Source organism: Charadrius vociferus, unplaced genomic scaffold, assembly GCF_000708025.1.
Source record: "Charadrius vociferus isolate BGI_N301 unplaced genomic scaffold, ASM70802v2 scaffold948, whole genome shotgun sequence".
Taxonomy (NCBI): Eukaryota; Metazoa; Chordata; class Aves; order Charadriiformes; family Charadriidae; genus Charadrius; species Charadrius vociferus.
This window is the reverse complement of record NW_009649612.1, coordinates 2,897-24,989: the sequence shown is the minus strand read 5'-3', so window position 1 is coordinate 24,989 and position 22,093 is coordinate 2,897. Positions and strand designations below refer to the sequence as shown.

Here is a 22,093-nt window from a genome sequence, read left to right as displayed (position 1 = left end):
TGGCTGCAGCGTGTCGGGGGCGCGGCCGGAGTGCCTCGTCCGTGGGGTTTTTATTCCCGGGGGTGCAGGCGGAGAGCTCCGGGACCGCTCGTGGGTGCGAACCAGGGGTGGAGGGGGAAGGCGGTAGAGCGAAGTCGCTTGGAAAGGGACAGCGAGTGAAGACGTCGCTTGAGAAATCTGCTTCGGAGAGCAGAACTAAAAACACTGATGCAGACGAACCCGCGATGGTTTGCGTGCCCAAAATACGCCGTCCATATCAGCGAAAGCAAATCGTAAAGCTTTTCTGTGATAGGGAGGTGGCTTTTATCTGCTTCACGTATGTTTGGTCGCAAAGGTTTAGCTTTGCCGCTTGAAGTCACATCGTTGACAGGATCCTGTGCAGCAGTTGTACTCGTTAGGGAAAAGCAGTTTTCAGTTTGAAGTAGAAACTTAGGAAAGATCCAGCATCGAGGTATTCTGAAGAACTAAGTGTTGATTTGGAGACCACAAGAACGTTTTGGGGGATAAAGTTAAAAAACAGTTATTTATTTGAATAATGCATTTTATTTTAAGCATGCTCAGAATTTTGTTCTGACTAACTGTCCAAAGTTGCTGGTAGCTATTTCAGAAACTTAGTAATGGCATCTCTGCTAGTGGGTAATTCTCTTAGAAGACTAGCATTCTTGATGTAAGAAGCGATGTATACTGACAAGAAAAACAAATGGTGATGCGAATGCAGAATGTGGCAGTATAATCAACCACACTGCGTAGTCTGTGGTTAAAAATGTTTTTCATAAAAAAACCAAACAAACAAACAAAAAAAAAAACCCAAAAAACCTCACTCCCCACAAACCAAAACCAAACAAGCAAAACCCAACCCCAAAACCACCTGAAAAAATCTAACAAACAAACAAAAAAAAACCAAAAAACCCCACTCCCCACAAACCAAGAACAAACAAACAAAACCCAACCCCAAAACCACCGAAAAAAATCTAACGCAAAACAGATCATAGCATTGAATAATATCTTACTTCTATGTGTGCAAATAATGCAGAGCTTGCATAAATAACTTGCGTGCCTGCCAATTTCTAAATAATGCAGAGCTTGCATAAATAACTTACTTGCGTGCCTGCCAATTTCTGTTTTAAAAATAGTTGCATTAAGGGTGGTTTGTTTTTTTTATGTACCGAAACAGTGTGTTTCAGGAAACTATGTGTTCGCAGTGTTATGCAAAATGTTGCTGGTGAATTTAGAGTATTATACCATCAAGTTTCCTTCTAGCCAGTCATGAACTTTTAGCTTGGGCAAATGCTTTCCAGAAACAACTAACATAACATATTAATTCCTATGTTTTGTGAACCTAGGAAGGTGCAAGTAAAACAGGAGGGCAGTAAAGATGAAGTCAGGCTCTTCTCTGTGGTGCCCAGTGAATGGACAACAGGCAGCAGGCACAAGTTGAAATACAGGAAACGCTGTTTAAATGCAAGATCACTTTTTTTTTTTGTACTGTGAGAGTGGTCAAACTGGAATAAGTTGTCTGGGGAGCTTGTGGAGTGTCTGTCCTTGGAGTTACTCAAAAACTGACTGGAAGAGGCCCTGTATAACTTAGTCTGTTTAATTTGGCCCTGGTTTGAGGGACTAGATGATCTCCAGAAGTCCCTTTGAACCTTACCTGTTCTAAGTGGTACACTTCAATAATAATATTAAAACTGCAGAAAGAATATTTATTTGAGGAGATGTAGGAAGACCAACAAAGTATGAATGACAGCACGTTTCACTTTATTCTTTCTGCCCAGCAGCTGCTGTATTATCACACAAATATTAAAGTTTTGTAAGCAAGTTTTCTTCTGTTAGCAGGACAGATCTTTTCATTAACTGTTTTATATTTCAGACAAAGCATTTCTTAATACAAGTATCATAGCAAATTGTGATCTGTAAGTTAAATGGGGCAAAATTTGGTTAGTAGAAAGAAGGAAAATATGTCTTAAAATTGTCAGATATTTAGATACAAATTCTTCAATGGTTAATGGCTGTTTAGAATTGGCTGCCTTTCACTGGGGGGTTTCAATGGCAACACAAAATTCATTACTGTGTATTTATCTTGGGCTGTATATCAATTAGGGGGGTGATTCTCACAGAAACCAGGAATTACATTAATTAAGAAACTGCATTTCTTTTTCAGACGAAGGAAATGATGAACAGCTGTATGAATGTCCAATGTGCAGTCTTACCTGTACAAACATTCAGATTCTTGAAGAACATGTGGATTTACACTTAGAGGAACACAGCTTTTCAGAAGGTACATGAAAGGATACAAGCTTGATAATACTTGAAAGCATTTACAAGTATTTGCATGTTGCAGTAGAGAATCTCAGACAAAATTTAAACGAAATACTTCGATATTTAAAAAGAGAACTGGACACATACATAGTGGAGTGAACATAGTTAATAGCAAGTCCTATCACTTGCCCAAGTGCTCTGCTTAATTACATATGCTAACAGAAACATTTTTCTATGTATGCTTGTTAAGTAAACACACTGTATGTTAGCCAAAACTAAAACTTGGAGCGAAAAATATTGAAAAGAAAGCCATATTATTATATTTTTTTTCCTAGTTCTATAGAAGATTTACATGCATGGAATTTAGAGTGGCACATTCCGTTGTGATGAGCTGAAAATCTGTAGCTTATGAAAACTTCAAATTTTTTCTCAATTCTTTTCTCTAAATGCTTGTGATGATTCATTAGTCATAGCAATAAAGTAAAGGAATCAAAATCAATTTTATTTATTAGCTTGACTAATAAAGTGCTAGAGATTCCCTATCCAGTTCTCTGATCCTAAATTTGTTTTTGTTGCTTTGTTCTGAGACTGCTGGCAGTGATCATAGAAGCTCATAAGCCTGTGGTATTCAAGAAACTGGGACTTCTTGCTAACAACCATGTGAAACATAGTAAACAAAAGCTGTTTTCTTAGTAGTAGAGGTACATGCATTATTTGCCAGGTAGCTGCGCTGGTAACTCAGCATAAACTTTGTCCAAGGCAAGAGTCTGAGTCTTGGTAGACTGAATGCAGTCAGTCCTGTCTACTGTTTGTTGGTAATAGCTCAAAATGGTGTGGGTGGCATCTCCTAAAAATAATGCTCAGTTGTGTTTATGTTTGCTTAGAAAAGAATCTTCATAAATTAAATAAATGATCCATCAACGCATTGTTAACCTCCTGATCAAGTTTTCTGTCTTTGGAATGTTATTCCTGGGTAGGTGGAAACTTAAGAGATCTAGAACTGGCTCAATGGCTCCAAACTGAAGAAGATAATCGGCAGAGATCAGAAGAGGAGAAGCGAGAGAAGGAAGAATTTAAAAAGCTGCAGGTACAGTAATATTTCTGAACAGTAAAATTTTGAACAGTTGTGCCATTAGAAGCTGAGTATCTTGGAACTGTAATGACCTGGAATGGCAATACCAGGTCAGACCTACGCAGTCAGACAGGCTCTGTTGAAGTAACGGTGCAGGAGTGGGTTGCAAGCAAAGGCAAGCTCTTGGCAACCCTGATCCTGGCACAGGCGCTGGACATACCTGCCTTGACCTACTTGGCTTTAGTGCTGAGTGGTGCTGGCTCAGGATGGAACCGGGTGCTCCCTGTGCGTGCCATACTGCTCTCACCGGGGGCCCCGGCATGCCTGCTGCCTCCTACTCTGCTCCACCCAGCTCTAGTGCTCTGCCTTGCAGCGCAGCCTGCCGCGTATTCCCTGGCAGAACGCCTGAGACCCTGAGCATCCTGGCTCTCCTCTTCCTGGCTACCATCACCTTCTCCAGTGACCACTCCCCAGCTAGGTCCTGCTTCCCTCTCTCTCCTGTATGACAGCCCTGATAGCACACTTCCTGCTCTGATTGCCTTTTGGCCATTGACTGCCTCTGTGCCCATGGCTGTCTGCTCAAGAGGGAGCAGAGGGATGTGCCTGCTCTTCCAGCTGTGGCTTTCCTAGTCTCACATTCCTATTCAGGAGTGAAGCTTCGCCTTCAGCTCTAAAATATCTTTAAGTCTGAAGTTTTTATGTCTCGTTGCTCACTGTTTTTCAAAGTTACTGATCGTGCATGCAGCTTCTTGAAATGATTAAATGTAAATTTTTTTTAAAAAACATGATTTAAATTATGCACATTCCATCCCTAACAGAGACAGTACGGCTTGGATAATTCTGGAGGCTACAAGCAGCAATTCCTAAAGAATATGGAAAGGGAAGTTGATAGAGGAAGGATGCAGCCTTTTGAATATCACAAGAGAAGAGCTGACATGATGGAATGTTTGGCTTTTGGTATAGATGATGGGAAAACAAAGACCTCCGGTAAAAATGCTGAAATTGTATACACCTAAGACTATACTTTTTAGACCTAGGTTGTCATGACCAAACCTGTCTTTAACAAAGGTTCCGATGGAACCTTGGAACCAAGTTGTCTGGTTAAGGGCCCAAATGCAATATGTATCGAAAGATGCAAATGTCTTATTACAAGTTGTTTGTCCTTGAGTGTATGCTTGTTTACTACTTGGTGCTCATTGGTTCCTAACCTAGAGTAGCTGTCAAAATTGACAGTAGTTTTTTATCTTGTGCTTCAGTTAGTTGTAGTATCACATAAGCTGGTCCCAGGTAACCACAGTATTTGTCTGATTACAAAGTCCAAGACAGGACTGGGAAGAGTAGATATCTACTTGATACATCTTTGAAATGTTTTATAATTGGTGCAAAAATACAGTGCCAATGCATTTCTGTGTCCCTTTCAAAAGGCGTCCTTGTCTTTACTTGGCAATACCACAGTTCAGAGGTCTTTTAGCTTATTGCTAGTGGTTCTAGCTTACAAAATATCCATTTGGTTCTTGACAGGTGAAATCAAATTTCTTCTATAAGATGTATTGAGTGGAAATAATACACTTAAAATTTTCATTCTTGGTAACGATTTAGACTTCAGAGAGGAATTCCGAAAATAATCTGTGATGGCTATGGATTGATTGTCTTCACAATTGCATGGCAATAAAGGACCTTTGAAAATTTAAATACACAAATTGGAGAGACCATTCCCGAGCCTGTTCTTTCATGTAACAAAGGAGGATTTGGAATATCCTGCAAGTGGATTTTTTAAAAAATACTGACAGTAATTCTCAAATTATGTGTCATTCCTTTTCTTGTCTTAGTTTCTGCAGGAAAAATAATTTGAGGGGGAATAAAAGGATTACACAGTATGCATAAGTATTGTCATGTTTTTAAGGGGATGTTGTACTGGAGGTGGCAGTGGCATAGAAATGCTTCATTGGTGACATTGTTTTTCCTGTTTCATTGTAATAGTTCCTGTGCATATCACAGTTTATAATGTAGTCCAAGCTATTAAACTTAGAATATTCATCGGGTAGCACCAGTGGAAAAAATAGCTTGAATTCTGAAAGCTTCATAGTACATAAATTCATCAAAGTAAAGACCATTGAAATGAAATAGGTGCAATGTCCACTGGTTTTGTGATTTGGGTTCTAGATGTAATGTAGGATCACATAGAAGTTTTACAATAAATTGTCTTAACCTCTATCTGTTCCAAGTAGGGGAAAGAATCTTTTCTGGAAAATTTTGTAGTTCACTTTGCAGATAAACTTCATGTTTGATCTTCTTTTAGGAGTCATTGAAGCACTGTGCAAGTACTATCAGAACGAAAACAAAGATGTGAGGCACGTGTGGCTTTCAACAGGAGTAGATCACTTCCACTCATCTTTGGGCGACAAAGGCTGGGGTTGTGGTTACAGGAATTTCCAGATGCTCCTTTCCTCACTGTTGCAAAACAGCTTGTATAATGACTGCTTGAAAGGTATTAAACAAAGTGCTGCCTAAAGTGGACATGTACTTTGGATGATGACGGATGATGACAGCTGACTGATGTTTTTACCTGTTCATTTACACAGCGAGGCTTACTAGGTCATGTTACCTATTAAATGCTTGTTATACCACTGCAGCTTGCTGTGGAAGGAATCAGAGGGGTGAATACTGGCAAGGCAGGATGTGGTTGAAGTTTTGGCTTTCACGATTTTTGTCCATCTTTGTATCATCAACTGCTTCTTATAAAATAAACTGAATATTTTTAACTAATAGACTATTTCAGTAACCATCATTCAAACCCTTTTCTGCTCCAGATACTACAGTAATTCCTGGTATACCAAAGATTCAGTCCATGATTGAAGACGCCTGGAGAGAAGGCTTTGATCCTCATGGGGCGTCTCACTTCAACAACAGATTACATGGTTCCAAAGCATGGATAGGAGCATGTGAAATTTATTCGCTGTTAACCAGTCTCAGGATAAAGTAACTAGTGCTTTTTTATTGTTGGTGTTATTTTTAAGTGCTTTACCTTTTAAAAGTCAGAATTGCCGGTGATGCAATGACAAAGCCACCTTAGTGGCTTTAAGTTTAACCAACCTATTAACAGATCTGATGTAGCACAGTGTAAAGCTGTGTAACTCCTCAGGCAGGTTCATAAATTGAATAACTACTTAGATAATTGAGACTTGCTGAAGAATTGTGCCACATATGCATAAAATCGAACATTGATCAAAAACTTAATTTCTCTAGAAGTTTCTTTTCAAGAAGAGTCTGAATTTCAGCTATTCACTCGCATAATTCTGAGAGCTGTTAACTGACTTCTGTAGTGCATGTGTATCACTTATACAAAAAACCCCAAGCATTTTAATTTTTGCAAGCTTCACAAGCACTTGTTAGACTGAACAGAGTAGAATGTTTTTGTTACAGAATAAGTCTTCCAGTTTTGAATAGTATATATATAACATTGCTTTGTAAATATTTGTCCCCTACTCCTGTATTAAAAAAAAAAAAAAATGGTAACGACCACTTGATGACTGGAATTGTGGTGTTTACAAAACATTCTTGGTGCAGGAGGAAAGGATTGAGAGATGAAAAAGTTGTTTTAACAAACAACCTGCTTGTAAATTTATTGTTTTCATTCTCAATGTTCTGTAGGTGTCAAATCATTGACTTTCACAAACCAACTGGCCCTATGGGTACACACCCTCGTTTATTTGAGTGGGTTTTGCGTTACTATTCTATAGATAACGAAGGTGGTGCAAAGGTATTGTGTACTTCCAAACCACCTATCTACTTGCAACATCAAGGTCAGTATCACAATATGCTGGTTTCTTTCTTTTCTCTGTCTTTCTTGATATGTGCTGCAATTCATTTTACATTTCCTTCTTCATTTAATTGAAGGCATGGCTTTATTTCCTGATATTTTTTTTATTTAGTAAGAGCAACATTAACATTTGTATTTTTATTGGATGGAAGAACTGAGTGTGACTGGAATCTCAAATTTTTGACATCTGCTTTTTACTTAGAACCACCTTATTCAACTTCAAGTAGTATCTTCCTTGTTCTGAAAATAAGTAGTATGCTATAAGGAATGGGATTTACGTGTTTTAAAATAATGAAACTCTTTTGAAATTAGGTCATAGTCGTACCATTGTTGGAATAGAAGAGAAGAAGAATAAAACCTTATGTTTGCTACTGTTTGACCCAGGATGTCCTTCTCAAGAAATGCAGAAATTGCTAAAACAAAATAGTGATGGTACTAGTCTCAAACTACTTCGGAAATTTGTGGGTAGCCTAAAAGAAAAGCAATACCAGATAGTGGCTGTAGATGGTGTACTCTCATTGGAAGAGAAAGCTGTAAGTATTTCAGAAAATGGTTTCTGTCTAAGAAAATGTAATAGAATCTACATCTTTTCTTTAATACTCAAAATGCATATATGCATATGTGGTTGCATGGTGAATTTTTTTTCATCTCTTCATTTTCCTCATTCATCTTCTCTGCTACTGTCTGCTTATTCTCTGTGAATTGAGTAATTGCAGGATATCAAGACCAAAAAGGTTTTGCATGTAAATGCATGCCACCTTGATGTAACTGGCAACTACTAAATCTTTTATGAAGCTTGCAGCTGTTGGCACATGTAAATTAGGCTTTTTTCCTTCTTTCTGTTTTCTTACAGTATTTTCTCCTAAGTAACTTATTGTGGGCATATAAGGTACTTACAAAGCATTCATAGTCCAAAATTACGTTCAGGGTTGGTTGGTGGGTTTTTTTTGGTAATGCTATGTGGAGTCGATCAGCCTTTGATTGTTGAAGAACAAGGTGCGCTGAGGCCTAACCATCCAATGTCTCCTCAGCTTTGACACGAGAACTGGTGCATTCCACTTTCTGAAAGTACTTAGAACTTTATGTACTCAGAGCTCTGAGCAATACACGTGTTTGAGCTGTTGGCATTTTTGTAAATCCTATCCACGTGTTTCAGTTTGGGCATTGTAACTTTTTAAGACCTTAGAAGTTTTCAGCTGAATGTTTGATGTAACTTTTGTTTTGTAAGCTTTCTCTTTCCTACACTAACAAATCGATTCTGAGGACCCTTGTTCTGATTCTGTGGTGTCTTAGCACTGTTCAGCATGTTCAAGCTTCAGGACAGACTTTTGTTTAAACTATGAAATAACTGGTGACTGAGTCACCTGCTCAATGGTATTTAACATCTGTATATTGAAATGAGGTATTGTCTTAGGTGTTTTCTGGTCCTGAACATGTCAGAAATATCAGTGAAACACAGACATCCTCACTTCCTCCTACTGGCAAAAGCTTTAAAATTCAGGACATGGTAAAAAGAAGTGTGATGCATGGGATTTGCTTGTGGGTTGTTGTTTGGTTTTTCTTCCTCTTCAAATCTTTGGTTTATATTTAAAAACATCAGTTGTTTAGAATTTTGTTTCGAAAGCTCCCATTTAGTTAAGATGAAATGTAACCCCCTGTTAAGCTTACTAAACTACTAATTTGGAAAATGCTCTTTAAAAATGGTGTTTTCCTCCACTAAACTATTCACGTTCCTCTCTCTCCACCTTTTTTTTAGGCTCGCTGCCGTTCTTCTCAAGTCTTAACATCAGAGAAGATTCCTTAAAGGATGCCTTTATTACCTCTTTCTGGAATTTGCTGGATGGAAAACATTTAACTTCTGGACTGTGACCCTAATTCAACAATTTCTAGACATAAACTATGCCTCCATAAATGCTTGGGGGCTGTGAAGAAGCACAAGGCTGGAGTAAACCTGTAGTTTTGATCTTCAATCAAAACTGCCCTCCTGATGAGTCTGAAATTCTGAAGTATTACAGTCCTCGTCTTACTGGAAAATATGGTATTTTCTTAGTTGCCTAAATTACCAAGCAACGCCTACCATCCTGTAGCAAACTATGCATCATAGTTAACTGTCAATAACCAGTGGATGAAGGTACTATGGAGCTACTTTATTGGAGTGCCTGGTTGTGATTTACCTCTGTAAATATATTTATGCCGCCTCTGTGGCCAGTGCTCTATTTTATACCAGATTTGATCAACAAATATCTATTATGCCTCAACAAATTCTCCTGCAACTATTTGCAAAGAACAGAGACAGTGCAGTGATTTCACGATAAAGCTGTTCCACCAGGGATTAGTTTACTAGTGAACTTCTTTTCAGTTAGCTGGCTTCTCTAGGTGTATCACTTGTAAACATGAACGTGTGCTTATGAGGTGGATCAACGTTGGCACTAGCTGTGAGGTCCAAAGTGGGGTGCGTGTGCTGTAGGGGCTGTGCAAGACAGTCCATTGGGGTATGGGAAAGAAATATTTCTTTTGTACCATGAATAAATAAAATAAAAATATTTTTTAAAAAGTCTTTATTTCATCCTTTATTTCTGTTTTTCTGTATGTTTTATAAAGTACATCCCCTAGGTCTCAGAGGTATCTCAAAAGGACATTAGAACAGACTGTTCCCATAGGGCTCTATTGTGCTGGGTTAATGCCATTTAAGAGACTCGGGCTATCTGCTGAAACAAGTATTTTGGGTGTTTGAGGCACCCTGCTACGTCTAAGACATGCTGCTCTGGCTGATTGTAGGAGTCCTGCCTCTCCAGCAGGGTGGCTGGGGGCTGGGAGGGATGGTCGAGTGTGGTGCAAATAGCGCTAGATGTCCCTGCCCATGGCGGGGGGTGGGGGGTCTGGAATTGGATGATCTTCAAGGTCCCTTCCAACATAAACCATTCTGTGATTTAGGACACTGGAGGGGCTGAGATCAGGGACAGAACTCCTTGGAATTAGGGGACCACCAAATTTGAAATATTTCTTTGTAGTGGCTTGTACGTGCTGTTTGATTCCTGTGTAGCCACCATGGGGCTGCTTGATTACAAGTGAGCAGAAAAGTGGGAGTCCCACTTGATGCAGCTAAAGATGCCTCTGCAAGGCTTTTGTAATCAGAAGTAGATTGTGCACAGAGCCTTGCTGTTGCTGGGGGTCCTGGCTGCTCGTGTTCACCTGCAAACTGTACTTTCTGAAAAAGCGGTGAAGGAGTGTCTGTGAACCTCCACAAGACAGAACACAAACTGATTACTGGAAGTCCTTCTGAATTGGCTACACATCGAGTGCTGAAGCAGTTCAATCTTTACACGCAGCAAATTAACTCTCAGAAAAGCTTCAGATGCTTATCATGAAAATCGCTGCTGTGGTTCGTCAGAAGCTTTAACTGTTTCACCATGATTTTGCAAATGTGTTCATTTCTCCTTGAGAACAATGTAAAAACTCCGTAAATTCAAAATTTTGGGAGCAAAATGTTTCATTCTTTCTTGTCTATTTATATTCAATTTATCTTATGTATGACTAGTTCGAATACATTTTTATATGCTGTAAGAACTTACAAAGTTTAATGTGAACATTATTTTGAAGCAAAAAATCAAGTAATCTAATTCTTGTATGATAGTAATTTTCAAGTAATTCTGGTATTTAATTCTAATTCACATTGCTTTATATATAGGCATTTTCAGACGAAATATCGCTACGTCTTGATGGCCCCTAGGTTTTTCTCACAGAAACAGTTTTAATACATCCTAATTATTCTTTTGGGCTTTATGGCAGTGAGTTTCATTCCTCTCTCTTGAGATCACAACAGTATCTTGTGCATTGTTGCTTTCACCTGTAGCCAGCATAGGCAGGTGTATGCATTTGTTTTGCCTGGGCTATGACAGAAGGAAGACTGTCCCAGAGTTTGCATTGTTTTATTAACATTTACTAGTGACATTTCATTTATTGATTCATTATTAAAAACATGATTAATTTTTACTGCAGTAATGCCTAAAAGCCCAAATACCTAGGCAAATCCAGAATGCTAACAAGTGCACGCACACAAGAGTGATGCATTTACAATCTAAAGACGCTGGACATAGCCACGTCCCAGAGAAAAAGGAAATAAGGAGATCGAATTAGTCAGTGTGGCAGAGAATGATGACAGCAATGACTGTCCATCTGCTGGCAACTGCTTTACAGGTGTCATAGCATAGGGTCGTCTGAGGAAGGGATGTAAAGAACAAAAATGATCTTGTTTTGTAGGTATTTGGAAGGGATTTGTCTTAGGCACGATGAGAAATATCATAAGATGGTGATAGAAGATGACACACAGGTCACTTAAAGGTCCTTAATGCTGAATGGGAGAAAAGAGGAAGGAGGAAATAAACTGTCCAAATCTTGAAAGTGCAGGCAAACTTTCCTCTTCCTTCTGATGAAAAAGTGGGACTTGCACAGGCAAAGGGTATTTGCTTCATAAATTTAAGGGAGAAGCAGCCAAATATGTTGATGCGTTCTTGCAGACCCATAGAAGACATTTATATCAACTGATGCGGGCATTAATTGATGGCCTCTATATTAACAGACTCTTTGGAATTTGTTCCTCCCCGATCTTTTTTAGCGGTGACTGTTACTTACAAGAACAAAAATTGGAAGGTGACAGTTTCAGATGATGAACAAATGGTCAGTTTTGGAGCTTCTTTTACAAGAAGTAACCGGAGTAACAGAGAGTGTCTGTTTGTTGTGCCTTGCTCTCAGTGTCTGCTTCTACACCTTCTTTTTCATCGAATATGCATGAGCAGCTTCATTTGCTAATTTCTTGTTTGAATTTTCTCAAAGGCAAAGATTGAAGACAACTCTTTTGGACTTTGTTATTATAATATAATATCTAATGTATGATACGATACATAGACAAAAGGTCTTATCCTTTCTATTGACTACATGGAGTCACAGAGACAGAGATAGACTGTCGTATGGCTTCCATCCAGCCGTGCACAACCTCTCATAGCCCGGAAAAAGCACATGGGAAATAACTGTGCAAACGGCCAGGACAGCTGATTAGCATAGGCTGCCATCTGGTTTTGCTAGAAGTGGTGGGAACCTCTTGGTTTGACCATTTAAAGGGCTGGTATGCACACAAGGATGAGTTTGACACTCTCTTCGTTTCCCAGGAACAAAACCAAGGAAAAACAGTTGCAATGCTCATATCAAAGGTGCATAGCAATAAGCACTCAAGAACAATGAATATTTAGGAAAAAAAAAACCCAAACACTTTTCTGAGATGCTTTCTGGTAAAGCCCAACACATAATGTAAAGGAACCTGTTTCCTCAAGTTAAAGGACCCTGTGATTAAAAAGGTGGACATCTGTAGCTGCCTTCCCCCATGCCGCTCCTGGAGAAGCGTGTCCCCCTGGCCGAGGGTAATCCCTCTGGACCCCCTGAGGCACTGGAAAAATACTGTTAGTCCCAGTTCATATCACAGCTGTGCTCAATATACACTTTTAAACTTTTGTTTTGCTGGTTAATTGCAGCTGTGGCGAACCTTTTGCTGATATGTAGGACCTCTAGGTATATTACTTGCTTGTTGAAATGAGACTGCTGCTGATAAGAGCTCTTTGATATGAAGCTGGAACAAAGTGACCTGAAACTGGGATGATTTCATTGTCTTGCCAAATATAACTATTCTGATAAGGTCTAATATGTGTCTGGAGATGGTAAAAGGAGTTACTGTGTAGGTGGAACGGCACGCTGCAGCATACCCTTCACAGGAGGAAGGAGGACCGTTCATCGAGACCCCACCTCCCCCCATCTCCCACCACAGAGAACAGCACCTGCTCACAGCTTGTTGTGATGTGCTCTACTTGTATACAGTACTCCTCACCAGCAAAGGCTCCTGGTGCCCATGCCTCTGCTGTCCTGTCATCTCGGTGCTACAAAGCAGCTCTTGCTGCAAGCGTCCGGCCTCCAGCATGCGATGGCAGCTTCCCAGGAGATGAGAGAGCGGCAGGCAAGGATGTAACAGCAGCTGCCATCCCAAAGCACATGGACTCCTCTCACAGGGCCTCAACAAGGGGGAGTTGAGCTCTTCATGAATAGCAAAGATTGTTTTGTTTTCCCTCTTCCTCTATGACGATTTTATAAATAGCATTATTCCATTTTTACGTGTTCCCTTACCAGCACATCGGTTTCTGCTAGGAAGAAGTCAGAGGAGTTATTGAGAAATGAATTATGTCCTCTGATGAGTTCTGTATTCAACTTATTCCTAAAGAATTCCTAAAAGATTTTCGATCTTTTACAAGGGCTCAGCCTTTGGGTCAGCACTGGGAGGAACATGATGAAATAGTAGTATCCTCTTCTTCATCTGCATTGGTTGTCTCAAGAGCTGCACCGAGCTCCGACCGTAGAGTCACACCAGCTGGTCCATGGCAGTCCACAGTATTTTTCAGGTTCCTTTAAATCAAATAGGATTTTCGAATGCTTTAAAACAGATGATAGCATATGTAACAGTGACCCGTTCCGTGTACTATGTACAGAGATACCTCTGCACACAGAGGAATTAGGGAGAAAACTCAGTTCTTTGTCACTCTTGCCCGGTCATGGAGATTGGCAATATAATGCTTGTCAGATGTCAGGTGAGGTCATAGCTGATCTGCAGTTTACCAAAATATCAGGCTTTCCAGCTGCACAGATGAATTCCAAGAGTTTATAACTTTTTTACCTTTAAACGTGTACTTCGACTTAGATAATCAGAAACCAAAGGTAGCTGTTAAGACGTGTTTATGAGGTACTATTGCTCCTAAATAAATGATGTGATGATAATATAGCCTTCAGGGGACCTTTATTTTCTTTCAAGAGACTATGTGGGCTCAGAATATTTTGACCTTAACATTTTATGAAGAACATAAGGTATGGAAATAAGGGCTAGGATGGCAGTGATTTATGACAACAGGGGTCCATAATAACATGGACCATCACCTCATTTGTTTGCTGTGCATTTGCTTTACCATTTAGGTCCAGGAAGTTTGCTGATGATACCAAACTGGGAGGGGTGGCTGACTCTCCGGAGGGCTGCGCTGCCATCCAGTGTGACCTAGACAGGCTGGAGAGCTGGGCAGAGAGGAACCTAATGAGGTTCAACATAAGCAAGTGCAGGGTCCTGCACCTGAGGAGGAAGAATGCTAGACACCAGTATAGGTTAAGGGTGGACCTGCTGGGAAGTAGTTCTGAGGAGAAGGATTTGGGGGTCCTGGTAGACAGTAAATTGTCCATGAGCCAGCAATGTGCCCTTGTCACCAAAAAGGCCAATGGAATCCTGGGCTGCATAGGGAAGAGTGTGTCCAGTAGGTTGAGGGAGGTCATTCTCCCCCTCTACTTGGCACTGGTGAGGCCACAACTGGAATACTGCGTCCAGTTTTGGGGTCCCCAGTTCAAGAGAGACAGAGAACTGCTGGAGAGAGTCCAGCGAAGGGCAACCAAGATGATTGAGGGATTGGAGCATCTCCCTTATGAGGAAAGGCTGAGAGAGCTGGGACTCTTTAGCCTGGAGAAGAGAAGGCTGAGGGGAGACCTTATTATTGCTTACAAATATCTAAAGGGAGGGTTGAAGGAAGATGGAGCCAGACTCTTCTCGGTGGTTCACAGTGACAGGACGAGGGGCAATGGGCACAAGTTGGAACATAGGAAGTTCTGTTTCAATACACAGAAAAACTTCTTTACAGTTAGGGTGACAGAGCACTGGCACAGGCTGCCCAGGGAGGCTGTGGAGTCTCTGGAGATTTTCAAAACCCACCTGGATGCAGTCCTGAGTAATGTGCTCTAGGCAATCCTGCTTTAGCAGGTGAGTTGGACTAGATGATCTCTAGAGGTCCCTTCCGACTCTGAAAATTCTGTGATTCTGTGAAAAGAAAGCAGGGAGATAGGATAGAATGTTATTTCTGCGACTTATTTGGAGATAACATGTTATCAGCCCTTGTCCTTAACACGTTCCCAGCACAAACTTCTCCGCCTCCATGTGAATGGTGGATTTAGGAGCTTTTGAAGCCTTGCTTCTTCCCGGTCCCTTGTCCACCTTTCCAAGCCTATGAAAAGATAAAAGAGCAAAACATAATAGACAAATAAAAGTTTCCGCTAAAGGAACTGTTGCCTTGGATGTGATCTGATGAAGAAATGTTTTTTACTAGAGGGTTTACTTGTGTGTCTGCATACTATAAATCACAGAGGGTTCACATTTGCCACTCATATAGCTATGCAAATGTACAATGCTACCTATAAACTGGCTGCATCATGCCCACAGTTTTGCACCGACAAGAAGGGAGGGTTGTGGGGTGACAGATGTGGTGAGGAATGATCTCACATCCTCCTTCTTCTTGTGGTACTGTTGGAGTGCATGGAGGAGTCCATGTCTAAATCCCACAGATTTTTTTTCTGCAAATGTCTCTACCTGGTTCTTAATTTGGTACTGTTACTCACCTTTGTTTTTTTCCAAAAAACTTTGAAAAACCTAGAATTTATGCAAATGAGATCAATAGCTCTTACCTACTCAAGAGTTTCCTGTATTTGAGTTTCTTGTACACTATGTTGTGTGAGCAAATTAAAAATAGATACAACATGTTAAGTGCAGTGATATTCATTGTCTTCCCCTTCTTAATCTCCTTGTGGGTAAGGAAGAGGATATTTGTAGTCATACCTATGGCTGTATCAGCCTCACATGCATGATATGATCCATCTATGAACTAGGCAGTATTGACGAAGGAATACATTTGTTAAAAGATGTGAATCGTCTGTAACGGAATAATAAATAAATAAGCTATAATCCATAAAAATAATTGCATGATCATGACACAATAAACAAACAAGCAAGGATTTTTGCCATCTTTCCAATCTCTTCCCTGCTATCCTCAGAAGCAGGGCTATGGAGTGAATTTGACTGTCTTAAATTTTCCATTTCCTTTTGTGTGCACTTTTAAGGCACTGATTTTCCTCACAGGGAAATTTACCTCATTTACCCCTCATTTACCTTTCACCTCAAACTTACAGTGCAATGTAAGCAATGAGCTGCAACTTGAACTGGACTGTTGGTTCCATGATAACATAGCACAAATCATATTCTAAGTGGGATCACAGTGTACAAGACTTATCAGTGAAAAACATGCAGAGTCTTGTCCTCATTCTTAGCTGTCCAGCAGTTTGCAGTGCGGTAATATTTTTCATTCCCCTATAGACAGCTAGCGGCCACAAGATTACAGCTCTGATTTTTGTGTGCTATCTCACCTATAATATAGTTTGTGGCATCCTACCTTAAATTCCATAGAAAAAAACCTATGATGTCATTTGCAGTAGTTTCACCAACTGGAGAGTCTTTAGAATTTTGAGAAAAAAAATGAAGATTTTAAAGTCCAAAATCAGCATGAGCCCATCACTTCACTTTGAGAGGAATAGTCTTAAAGGAGACAGATTAAGCAAATAAAGACTTTTCCATTAATTGGTTCTAATCCAGAAACACCAAGAGTTCCTCTTTCCAAATTATAGCTTTTGGCACTTAACCTTGTTCAAAGTGGCACTGAGAGGTAAAATGCCCAAGTGCCTTGATAAACCTGGTCTTGAATGGAGTATAATGGAATATTTAACGGTATACTCTTCCAGCCCCCATCTATTCCTTCCTTTGCAGGATCTGAGAGATGCTGTGTTGAAAATCTACAGCTCTAAAGAAAAAAATCTGAATCAAAGGTGAAGTAGAGGCTGTGGTGGGAACAGGTTACATCTGACGATACGAAAAATGATCCCAAGGCAAACTATGAGGTCTTTCCAAACAGACTGAAGGAGAAAGGGTTGTATTCAAATGGCAAACAAGAGTGTTAAGCTGATATATCAGAAGTTGAATCAGGCTAAAGGGACAAAAGCAGAGCTGTAAAAGGCAAGTGCTTGTAAATACCTTAACTATAAGAAAGTGTAACAGGGTTAAGCAAACAACTTTACAACAGTGTAAGGCAGCAAGATTTTAGATAGTTCTTGAGAGGGTGGAGGCTTGCAGAGAAGATACAGAAGTTTTAGAAGGGAACAGCCAAGACAGAAGTAATGAGATAGCTAGTTGATAATTTTTGCTATGCATACAGAAAAACTGTGTAGATGTTGTAATGCTTTTATGCTTTTCAGCTACTGGTCATGTAAAGCACTTGGAAGGATTTGAGCTCTTTACTCCAACTGAGAGAAAAGAAAATCATGTTCTTCCAGCCCTGGCCTTTTCAAATCTCTTTTTTTATTTCTGTTAAAACATGTGCACACCCACAAAAATGTAAATTAAATACATGGATAACTGTGACCACAGGCACATTTTACTGTAAGGCAGGAAATGAGAGGAGAGGGCTCCAACAGTGTTGCGTGAAATGGAGAGTTCAATGCTCAGCTCTAGCCAAAGTATATGGCTAGACTTTGTTAAAAGTGAGAGTTTTAGGCCTAATTCAAAGGTGATCTTACTGTCATATTGCTGATTTTGTCACATTTCTTAGGCATGACATATTTTGAAACTTTTAATGCTTATAATTTTCAACATTCCTCTCATTTTCTTATTATCCTCATGGATTTTAATATTTAAAATTATTGAAAAAAAAGTTGTTACAGTCTTAAAAAAGCTGTTCTACATTTGGCAGTTGCTTTCATGGGCATGATGTCCTCAGATTCTCCATTCAAAATTTAACATACTCTTTTAAATCACTCATCTTTTAGTTTGATGATGACTTTGATCTCCCAGTAAAAGCAGAACTTAGGAAAGATGGGCTATAATGCAGCACTAGTCAAATCCTCTTACTCCAAAGGAAGACACTGTCTTTGAAACTACAACAGAGGAATCTTATGCTCAGACTGTTAGCCCGCTTTGCTTTAAAGAGCTGATATCATTCTTCATTTTATCTGTTTTGAGAACTCTGACCTTCATCAACTAATAACGTACTGAAGCAAGTGGTCAGGATCTTGTAGAAAATTAAGCAAAAAATATCACAAAAACGATCTTTTCTAAGCTACCTCCCGTCCTGGTTTTAACAATTTCCTTATCAAGGTGCTCTTCAAGATACTTCCCATTGCCTGTGGGCTTAACTTTGTAAAAATTACTTTGTAGCTAAAGGCTGAAAAATACTAAGGTCATCAGAAAGTGGGTTTTTTTAAGCTGCACTAGCTTGTTTTCTAGTTGTTTTTTTTTGATCCATTTGAAAACAGCATGGAAATTCATATTTATGGACATATCATCTACAGCCTCTGAGTCAAGGATCAAGCACTCACAGGTAGCCCATGGCTCAGTCACTGAAATATCTATGCCATTATACTTTGCTTTCCCAGAAGAAAAGTAACAGGTAAATGCAAGTTAAAATGTTCAAATAACACACATAATAGTAGAAAATTCAGAATATGTTTCACCAAATGGCAAACCTATTTTGTTCACCATTCCACATCCTTTGCTGAGGAAAATCAGCCCAATACACCTTGTGACTGCCTATACACTTTGCCCTGGCAACATCTCCTTTTCGCATACCTCTCATGTTATGTGAAAGCATGTTATTCACACTGTGCAGCATTTACATTTGGGGTTGTTTGGCTTTGACACCATCCCTATAACTCTTTCCAAAACTTCTCAGGCCTCAGTTTCACCCTGTTTATCTTTCTGCAGTTTAAATGCACCAAACTCTTCCCTCTTGCTCGCTAGAAAACTCTGAGGACAAAACACAAACTGATGGGAGAAAATTTTCTCTCAAAGAAAGAAAACATGTATCTCCAAATTAACAGCACCTGTTTAAGCGTCTCTGCTGGAACCGTGCTCTGGTGCTTTAGTGGAGATACACAAATAAAACTGCCCAAACGCCTCATCTTCCAAAGACAAATCCATTTCATGGTGGTTTAGAATTGTTGTGGCAACCTAAAATCCCCACACCATGTTACTGGACTTGGGAACTAGGATACAAGACACAGAGGTAAAACACACTCAGTTATGAGTTACAGGAGTGAAAGAAAGAGGGAGGCAGAGTATGGCAGTGATAGAAATCCTGTTGGAGAGAGCAGGCACAGTATTTGTGAGAAATGGCTACATTCGACCTTCCGCGCTGACTGTGGCCCTTAGGTAATCTGGACTTCTGAGAAGCTTCTCTAGTAACTCAGGCCTCATGGATCCACTACGGAATCCACTAATCCACTGAAGTGGTTGATTTGTTAGGATTTGTCCTGGCTTGGATTTTGGGCAATAAAGGCCAATACTAGATGTTATTGGTATGTAAGAGTACCTGAGACACGTCTAAAATAAAGAAATACCTTACAAACCACTTTTTTTTTTTTTCTTCACTTGCTGGGTAACAATCTCTTCCTATGCAGATACCTAAAACAAGCATTGAAGAAGAGGTAGGCAGGAGACTTCTCTTTGTTGCCTGTATAGTGAACTTCAGGGCCACGCCGGTTTGCTGTCACTGTAGAGGCTTGTGAAAGGAGAACTATGACTAGTATGTACAGAAATGTACTGGTGTAAAGTACCAGAGGAAACAATCAGAGAAGGACATAAGATGTTAATAGCACTGAGAACATTGGTTTTGTTGAAATTATGCAATAAGCCACACATTCCCTTTCCCAGTCTCACACTGAACTTTGTGCAACTACACCTACAATATACGTTAGTTATTTGCATCCTCAGATTAATTATTAATGTTGCAATGGACTATTTGTCCTGAAAAAGGTAATATACGTGACACCTATGTTCAATTAACTACAGATAGACTCTAATTCAGCTTTACGGACAAGCCGGGACAAATCCTAACAAATCAACCATGTAGTGGAGTAGTGGATTCAAGATCTTCTTTGGGACTACTGTCACACATAGCTTGGAGATAAAAACCAATTTGGGGAAAAGTTCAATGAAAGCTGAGCAAAAACCCCCCAAAATCTAGCAAAAAGCAAAAGATTTTATTCATTTCTCCTCCTCTACAAGCTTCCTCAAGAATGCTGTTGGTAAAAAAAAGGAGGAACAGAAATCAAAAAGAGCATTTAAATAATTTCAAAAATCTCTCTGGTCTGCTTTCACTTTTCCCCAAGTTATATTAGTTGTCTAATCTCTGTCTGCGTTAAAGTTAAGCAAATATTGAAAGCAAGCCAACCAGCACGGTATCCATGGGTTCACATCTCAGTTAAAAAGGAAACGTGACAGCTCACATATCTCTAGAATTACCCGCATTCACCGAGCTGGGAAGCAGTAGTGCACATCTGCGTGGGCACCGAACGGAGATCAGAGGAGGAAAGTACCCCTGACATTATTAGAATGGCAGATCTGTGAGTTAAATGGTGCTGTATTACCTTCCCAGTAAAACAACAATTGTACATAGACCTCTTTTGTAGACCATTTTGGCATGCAGTGGCCGAAAGGGTTGCAGAGAAGGAGGGGCTAGAGCTGGTCCGTGCTGGAGAGGAGGACGGCAGTCCAGAGCCGGGTTTTCTCAGTGCCGGTGTGGGAACCGGAGCCTCACATGGGCTTTTGTGTGCCACTCAACAAAGAAATGGGAGTGGATGTAGGAGATCACCTGGCAAGCACCTTTGTGCCTGCATTTGGAGACAGATTTTTGAGATGTGTGTTTGAGATACACAGCTGGCTGCTCCAAGAATACCTGAATGTTTATTTTTAGTCCCATCGTGTACACTAGAGCACGAATAGCTTTCCAGGAAACAAGCAAGGCTTTTTTTCCATGGTGTATTTCCTCATGGTAGATTCCTACATCTGTACAAATCAGGCAGTGCAATAACTTTTGTCCCAAAGTGATAGAAAAGCTCATGGTTTTGGCTGAACAAGATCAAGAAGGTTTCTGTATACTGTGCATTGAATGTATGTTCTTTTTGTTTCCCACAAATTCCTTGCTCTTTCTCCTGTATCTGTTATGTTTTCAACTCACTCTCCATATCTTTGCTGCCGCTGGAGGCCGCCTGGTCCCATCTGCCCAGGACAGGGCAGGCAGTGGGTGTCCCCAGTCATGGCAGAGGCCTCTGGGCCCCTTCCCCTGCCCCGGGGGACGCCGGGGGTCCAAAGGCACACAAGCCCCACAGGCGGTGCCTGTGCACACCCGTGCTTTACCACGGCCAGGCTAGCACCGGTCCCCAGGTGCTTTCTGAGGGGTCTGAATGGGAGGGCACGTCCCCGGCTGCACAGGTCTGAGGACAGTGCTGCTGCCAAAGGCATCGCTGCCGGCACAGCCCCAGTGGGACGGCACAGGTCCAGGTGGGAAGCGGGCACCCAGCCAGCGGAGTCCATGGACCGGGAAGGCAGAGGGGAAGCAGAGGGCGAACGGGAGAGAAGCTAATGACGACAGGTGGGATCAGGGGCTTCATTTCAAAGGACTGCCTGTGGTGGGGAATTCTGATCACTTGGTATGTCTTGCGACTTCGGCTGATTTGACAAATGTGACCGAGGGTGCTATCCTGATGGTGCAGCAATGGTGACATCCTGACAGTGCAGCAATGGCAAACACAGCAGTCCAAGAGGGCACGGGAATAGTCGCATTGTAAGGGGGAGGCAGGGGACAGAAACCTGGACAAAATTCCAGATAGGAAAGTCTCTCTTTCCAAACGTATTTTAACCCACATAAGACAATGCTGGTGATATCAGAGTCTGGAAGTGAACTTGCTTGCTGTTGATTTCTGCCAAGACTTGCACATTGTCTGATGGTGTTAATAAATACTTCATCCACAGAGCAGAGAGGGAGCGACCAGGATGTTAAGCTCACTGAAATCCATGTATGTATCGTTCAGCTCAAAGACTGCAGCAGAGACACAGGCAAAAACCTTTGAAACCTAGATGCTCCATTTGGCTCTGGCTCAGCTACAAGAGGCAGCTTCTCTCTTCAGTCTCTCTCTTGCTCTTCCTGTACCTCTCCAAGAGTTTGCCCTTCCCTACTCACCACAACAATGATGATTCCTGTATTTTCTTGCAAATA

The 22,093-nt window shown here is 40.6% G+C and overlaps 1 protein-coding gene across 1 annotated transcript; it reads left to right on the top strand.

Moving 5' to 3' along the window:
• The first annotated feature begins 224 nt into the window (after positions 1–224).
• ZUFSP (zinc finger with UFM1-specific peptidase domain) lies at positions 225–8,955 on the top strand. Its single transcript, XM_009890489.1, has 9 exons — positions 225–285; positions 2,162–2,278; positions 3,237–3,346; positions 4,150–4,318; positions 5,631–5,819; positions 6,142–6,310; positions 6,983–7,134; positions 7,464–7,684; positions 8,908–8,955. The coding sequence occupies exons 1-9, from the start codon at positions 225–227 to the stop codon at positions 8,953–8,955; spliced, it is 1,236 nt and encodes a 411-aa protein (XP_009888791.1).
• Positions 8,956–22,093: the final 13,138 nt, after the last annotated feature.